Here is a 7,449-nt window from a genome sequence, read left to right on the forward strand (position 1 = left end):
CCCAACCCCCCAAACCCCCCCCCCAACTATTACCTCGATGATGATACCCAGATATATTAGTGGTGGAGCCACGTATAACTAAGAGAATTCATTGAGTCCGAAATCTACAAATTATTTTGTGTGTGTGTACGTGGATGTCCTTGAAATTATAAGAAAACTATACTCTCCCCTGTTCAAAATAAGTGATTTTTAAGGATGTTTTCACACAAATTAAGAAATCCACCTTTTAGCATTAATTAGCAATAAAATTGACCATATTAACCTTTACTATCTCACATAAACAGTGTTACCACATATTCCAACACCATTTACTTCAAGGACAATGTAGGAAAAAAATAATTAATTCATTCTTGAAATCTGAAAAAATCACTTATTTTGGACCACAAGAAAAAGGCCAAAAAATCACTTATTTTGGACCGGAGGGAGTACTATAGTGTCAAAGGTGATTCAAAAATATTAAATGCGATATTTTTACTCCTTTCGTTCCAGTTTATGTGAATCTATTTTTTTTCTGGTCTGTTTCAAAAAGAATGAACCCTTTCTAAATTTGAAAATAATTTAGCTTAAACTTCCAATTATCCCCTTAATGAAAAACTTTTATAACCACACAAATACTTTGGACCCCTTTTTGACTTGTTTAGAACCACAAATTCCAAAAGTCTTCATTTTTTTTTAAACTCCGTGCCCAATCAAACAGGTTCACATTGTTTTATCCTTTTAGAAAGTTTTTGTTCTACCACAGCTTAATACATGATTTTGTTGGAGAAATGTTTGCATTCACACTAATTAACCATCAAATCAGGATAAATTTTTTACCCCACGGTTTCCCCAATTCAACATGCAAAGCGTCATATAGTACTCTTTTCACCATCAAATTGCTGTCATTCTAGTATTTGGCATACTTTTGTTAAGATTCGAGAATGCGTGTGCGTCTTTAGTACTTTTGGCATCAAAATTAACCTTTGCATTTTTATAAAATTAATTACCACTTTAATGTAGTATTATATATTTAATGCTTGCAATAATTACAAAGTTTGAATATAGTAAAATCTCTCTGTATAAAAGAAGAAAATTCTTTAAATTGCGGGCAAGAACACACTTCATTCCCCACATTTCCATAAATAGTACTCCCTCCGTTCCAATTTATGTGAACCTGTTTGATTGGACACGGAGTTTAAGAAAAAAATGAAGACTTTTGGAATTTGTGGTCCTTAACAAGTCCAAATGGGGCCCAGAGTATTTATGTGGTTATAAAAGCTTCTCATTAAGGGTAGAGTTGTAACTTTAAGCTAAATTGTTATCAAATTTAGAAATGATTAGATTTTTTTTGAAACGGACTAAAAAGAAAATAGGTTCGTGTAATAGAGGGAGTATGTATTTATTTTTTGAATTTAACCCTCCTCCCTCTTACGCAACCTCCCCCTCCCCCCTTCACCCCCCCACCTCCACATTGTTTTTAAACCAAGATTCAGAAAATCTCTGTCCGAGAGACAAATTTGTTACATTTGTTGCCTGTTTTCCGCGTTAAATCACATAAAGCTAAACGATTACCTCCAATTATAAAAACAAAACCTTTACATTTTCAATACTTACTCCATCACTATTAGTCAGTCCCATTGTTTTTTCTTTCTTGCTCTCTCTAGTCCCCAAGATTTGTGTGGTGACAGCAGAGAGAGCTTGAAAGTGAGAGCCATGGCGAAGGTTTTCATGTGGTTTTTGGGTGTTATTTTTGTGCTTAGCAAATTAGTAGATTCTTATGAATTTGAAGAATTCTTTTTCAATAAAACCGAAGGGGTATTCTTGGAGTCTGTATATGAAGCTGCTGCAGCTGGTGGTCCAACTCCTCTTATGGTTGGTCTTACACTCATTCATGGTGCTGGTGCCAGAGGAGCTGGTTAGCTCACTATATCACATTCTCTTTTCTTCTACATATTAATTTTCTAATGCCAGTTCAATAATTTTTTTCTCATTGTTATTTTTTGCCCTGAAAAATTATTTCTTTGATCTGGATATGTTTTACTAGTAATAGTTTTTCTATTTCAGTTCTTGCCTTTGGACTATAGGATTGCCTCTTACTTTCCATTTGATTAGAGTATTTTGCAACAACCCAGTAAAGATCTTGCCTTAGATTTTCTTTCAGTGATTCTTCATATTCTTACTTCTGCAATTTTCTATAAGGGGCGATTTGACATCTCCGCCAGCTGTTCTTTGTTTTTTGTGTTTAGTTTTGTTTTGTTACTGGTGGTTCCTTTTTTTTTAATCCCTGTGTCACCGAATGTCTTACACTTTTTGATTCTTATGATTGAAATTAGGTGAATTGGTCAACATCCTAACATCTTTTTCACTAGTATTACTATTCTGTAGCTTCTGAAAATGTGATTAAAATAATATATTAATCTAGTCTGATTTAACTTACAAATTTTGTTAAATGGACTCTTGTCAACAACTTGTAACAAATTTAGTCTTCTATTATCTGTGTGAAGAAGAAAAGGCCAAGTGGTTGATGAAGAGATTTGCTGAACTTTCTCCCTGTGTCTAATTGGCTATGTTAGCTTTAATTATTAGTGGGCCTTTTTACCAAAATAAAATAAAATTAGTGGGCCTTAATAATGTTGTGCAGTTAAAAATTATCTCTTTAAAAGAGTGTGTGCTGTCATTTGACTTTCATCTTTTTACTTTTTCTACAGTGTGTTTGGATGGAACACTACCAGGTTACCACATCCATCGAGGTTATGGTTCTGGGGCAAACAGTTGGCTCGTTCAATTGGAGGTCTGCTAATAACTGCTTCATTGATTGAATTACACAGTTTCAGTTACTCATCTTTTAATGCTAATTTAATTGTCTCAGTAGTCAACTTTTGAATTGCATGTCTATGTTGTCTTTTCTGGTGTCTTTATTATTTGATCAGTTTTACTGGTATTGAGTTTCAGTTTCTTTTGATGTTTGTTACAAATAACCTTCTATATTAATTGCTTACTTTTTCCAGCCATATACATAAGTTATACGTTGATTATACACACATAATACATAAATTGTGCATATATGTCCTTCTACCGGCTATTTTAGTTTAAGCAGTTAGGTGGGCGGCTATTTGGGTTAATTCTTCATTTTTTTTTCCAAATTTTGTTTATGTTCATTTGTGCTTGTCAGTAGCAGAGTGCTTCTGTTGTTCAAATAGATGTTGGAGACAAGTTGTTTCTGATGTTGATGTTAGGTAGTTATTGCCAGCGTTTTAACATGATTACAGAATTTGTCTTCTTTCCTCTCTGGTATACTTTTCTAATGTGTGGGGAATGGAACTGTAGGCTTTTGAAAAAATATATTCCAGCTTTGCTTTTTCTATTATTGCTACAGATTCTAAAGCTCAGTGACTTCTTGTGGCAGGGTGGAGGATGGTGTAACAATATTAGAAGTTGCGTTTATCGCAAAAAGACAAGGCGGGGATCATCAAATTACATGGAGAAACAGATTCCGTTTACTGGGATTTTGAGTAACAAGGCGGAAGAAAATCCAGGTCCGTTTAGTTATTGCTATTCGACTGTTTCTTCTTTGAGATTGAGCATAATGTGGAGATTTCCTCTGTGAGCAGATTTTTATAACTGGAATAGAGTAAAAGTTCGCTACTGTGATGGTGCTTCCTTTACAGGAGATAGCCAAAATAAGGTTTGTAAGATCATACCCCATTTCTCTTTTTAGTTTGCACTAATCATGCAAGTGTGCTGTTGGTCTGAAAAAGTAAATGAATGAAAGGAAAATAAAAGCTGGAATATGTTACTTTTTCAATTTGCAACCACCATAATGGCTCCACACTGTTGTGCACTTTTGGATATTGCCTTTAATTTATCTTTTTGCTTCTTCACATTCTTCATGTTCTGGTATTCTTATTCCTTCATCTTTTGATTTAGAGTGGCAGTGCAGGAAAATGACACTTACAAAAGTAATACTCTTCTTTTCCGGGAAAAGAAGATAGTGGTCTTTTGGCTCTTTTTTTCTTTCTTTTTCTTTTAGCTCAATGTTAGTATGATTATAACAGAGATGAGTGTCCTTCAACTTTTTGGCATTTCATGTTGTTTTTCCCATACTACATGTTTCTGCTGAGATAGTTAAAGAGTAGAAACCTTTTGTCAAGACAGTACATGCTTCTACGGTTCTGCTTGTAGAAAGGCTTTACATGATAATAGTGAAAATTTTCGGGACCATTTATGGGTCCTGTTTGAAGGATGAAAATAAGCTTAAGCTAGAATTCCTGTTTAAATTTGATTACAGCCGCTTTGTAGCTCTTGCTGTTATCTGACTAGTGCAATGCTCAGAAGAATTTGACTAGAGGCTAATGAAATAAACATCCGCTCGATCCTGGTCCTCTGCAGCGAGGTGTCCCCTTGAATCTCACAATTAATATATTCTTGTTTTTTAACTAAATAACATGATTTCAATACAAATGATCTCAGTAGGTTAATCATCAGCAGTTTGTTGCTTCCATATATTACGAATTTAAAACTGAGAAAGAGTGAGAGGCATTATCCTATGAAATTATTAGGAGATATGACTGCATATAGTGCATTATATAGTTTCGAGGAAGAGATTGTTGGTTATTTGGTCGTCTGCAATAGTTGTGTTTAATTTTTTGACATTTCCCCAGGCTGCACAATTGCAATTTAGAGGCAAGCGCATATATGAGGCTGCAATGAACGAGTTAATGTCAAAAGGAATGCGATATGCCAAGCAGGTACAATCACAATGTTCACCTCTCATCTCATTTTCTTTAGTCGTTCATATTGTGATATCAGAATTTGTTTCTTAGGCTCTTCTCTCTGGATGTTCTGCTGGTGGTCTAGCTTCAATAATACATTGTGATGACTTCCGCAATTTGCTCCCACATAGTACTAAAGTGAAGTGCCTGAGTGATGCTGGATTATTTATGGACGCGTAATTTCCTATTCTTTACCCTTCAAATACTTCTTGAACTAAAAAATTTCTGCCCTTCGACTCTTGTTGTTAATTTAGTGAAATGATATAATGGTCATTTTTACAGAGTTGATGTATCTGGAGGGCGCTCCCTGAGAAATTTCTTTGGAGGTGTGGTTAAGTTACAGGTAATGAGCAATCTCATATTCTATATTGGTCAATTTCTTCAAGTTAACTTTTAGCAGCTTTGTCGAATGGTGTTAGTGTCTGAAGCATTTGTTTTCCCAGTAGATAAATTGTTCTCAATCTTTTATGAAATTAATGGAGATGCTTTATCGCTAATCCTGTCTATGCAACCTTGGAGAAATTGGGGAAAAGAATCAGACTCACGAAGCAATTTCAGCAAGATAGCTTGTCATTGTCCCACTCTAAAAATGTTTACCACCTAAATGATTCATCAAATAAAAAAAATCTGTTAAAGAAAGTCTCTTCTGAATTGCTGTATACCTTTGCTTCAAGCGTTGCTCAGCTGAAATTTTCCTGCTTTGTAACAGGGTCTTCATAAGACGCTACCAAGAACGTGCACCAACCACCTTGATGCAACCTCAGTAAGTCCCTTTCAATTAATTTTTTTTTTCCAGTATCTGAAGAGCTTCTTGTTTTCATAATAAAAGTTGTGTATTTTCCCATTTGCAGTGCTTCTTTCCTGAGAATTTAATCAACAACATCAAGACCCCACTTTTCCTGCTGAATGCTGCCTATGATTCCTGGCAGGTAAATTCTTAACTTCATGTTTGTTACTCTTCTTCTATTTGGACATGATTTTAAGTTTAATTTCGATACACTACCATTGTTGTCCGCTCTCTTTAAAATGATGGAAATCCACTCTACTGCACGTATTACAGCTTCAGGAAAGTTTGGCTCCTCGGGGAGCTGATCCTCATGGCGTATGGCACGATTGTACACTCAATAATGAAAGATGTTCTCCTTCTCAGATTCATTTTCTACAAGGTTAGCCCTGCTCAAGCAGTTAAACATTTTTCAATAGTTTGAGACCAGGAACTCACATGTTGCTAAATACCTATTGAACAGGTTTTAGGATTCATATGCTTAATACAATTAAAAGATTCGCCGCTGCAAGACAAAATGGTTTGTTTATAAACTCATGCTTTGCCCACTGCCAATCTGAGAGGCAAGATACATGGTTTTCCGATAATTCTCCCATGATTAATAACAAGGTACGCCTAAGAGCTTCGTTTATCCATCTTTCTTTTTAGTTTTTTTCTGTTATGCTATAGATTTTGTATGTACATTTGTATAAGCGTTGGTACTAACATGAGTATTGGAACAATATACAGCCGATTGCACTTGCAGTTGGAGATTGGTACTTTGATCGATCGGGTATGAAGGCGATAGACTGTGCATATCCATGCGATAGAACATGTCACAACCTGGTCTTTAGATGAGCGTTACGATCAAATTCTTTTTCTGCCAACAGCAGAAATATGTTATCATCTTGATAGTGAAATACCCCTTCCAATTAACTTAAGGTTTACACAAGTGTAACAAAGTTGATTGTAGAAAATAATGTCAAGCATTTATTCTCGAATGCATTTAGTTTAGTAATGCTCCACTTATGTCCTTCTTGGGCCAGTTAGAGCATGAGTTTGTTTTTTATTTATCATTTTATGTATCTACCCAAATTTATTGAATTGTAAAACAAATCAATCCAATGAAGTGCTAGCTTTATATCTTCATTTACTTGGACCAACAATGTTGTCGATTCATATCTCACTAGAAGCACCAATTTTCTATTTCTGTGGTTATTCGTTTTTTCTGGTAGTTCACACCATTGAATGTAAGGGATCGCCGGATTTACTATTTCTTTTATAGCTAGTATACCTAGATTATACAATGGTTATACACGATGATACATATTATACATTCAATGACTAATTTAAGTTTACGCAGCACTTGGGTAGACGGCTATTTAAGTTAATTCTTCTTTTTGGAATCCCTAGGATTGAGTTGGTTATTCTAAATAAATATACAATTAAATAAGCAAACAATTGAATAGACTAACGTGAAAGAAGATCCTCAGAGTTTATTACTACATAATAAAAAATTTCCAGATGAAAATCACAAGTGAAAATTTAAAAATTTGTAGTTGAACTCTAATCATTTTTGTGTATTTGCAACTTAGTTTGAGACATACATTATGCTTACTACAAGAGAAATACAGAAAGAAGCCATACAATGTAGCTTTCGACTTCTTTAGCATTTCTTCAATTTAATTAACATGTTGCAGACTTGCAGCCATGATGTGTTTTGTGGGCTCGATAGCTAGAGACGTCGTAAAAATAGCACGGTCTAGCCAGTTTTCGGACTGGTCATTCCAAAATAGCCAGCGTTTACCAAGTCAATGAAAAATAGCCACTATTTTGCTGCAATAGAGACCGGTCCAGCATAATATATTGGAGTTCGGTGCACCTGTGTATGAACTTCCAGCATATTATGCTGGAATTCCAACACACGAAAAGTTC

At 34.9% G+C, this 7,449-nt stretch overlaps 1 protein-coding gene across 1 annotated transcript; it reads left to right on the forward strand.

Moving 5' to 3' along the window:
- Positions 1 to 1,450: 1,450 nt before the first annotated feature.
- On the forward strand, positions 1,451 to 6,665 carry LOC109209442 (pectin acetylesterase 12-like). Its single transcript, XM_019372709.1, has 12 exons — positions 1,451 to 1,894; positions 2,688 to 2,770; positions 3,386 to 3,515; positions 3,591 to 3,664; positions 4,641 to 4,727; positions 4,803 to 4,927; positions 5,034 to 5,094; positions 5,461 to 5,514; positions 5,603 to 5,680; positions 5,812 to 5,917; positions 5,999 to 6,144; positions 6,265 to 6,665. Exons 1-12 carry the CDS (start codon positions 1,693 to 1,695, stop codon positions 6,370 to 6,372), a joined length of 1,254 nt encoding a protein of 417 aa, XP_019228254.1. The 5' UTR covers positions 1,451 to 1,692; the 3' UTR covers positions 6,373 to 6,665.
- Positions 6,666 to 7,449: the final 784 nt, after the last annotated feature.

Source organism: Nicotiana attenuata, unplaced genomic scaffold (genome assembly GCF_001879085.1).
Source record: "Nicotiana attenuata strain UT unplaced genomic scaffold, NIATTr2, whole genome shotgun sequence".
NCBI lineage: Eukaryota > Viridiplantae > Streptophyta > Magnoliopsida > Solanales > Solanaceae > Nicotiana > Nicotiana attenuata.

Excerpts from the sequence above, each read along its gene's own strand:
- LOC109209442 (XM_019372709.1), top strand. The coding sequence starts at position 1,693 with ATGGCGAAGGTTTTCATGTGGTTTTTGGGTGTTATTTTTGTGCTTAGC. Across the intron at positions 2,771-3,385 it reads GTTGGCTCGTTCAATTGGAG|GGTGGAGGATGGTGTAACAA; the intron begins GTCTGCTAATAA and ends TTCTTGTGGCAG. Across the intron at positions 4,728-4,802 it reads GAATGCGATATGCCAAGCAG|GCTCTTCTCTCTGGATGTTC; the intron begins GTACAATCACAA and ends TTTGTTTCTTAG.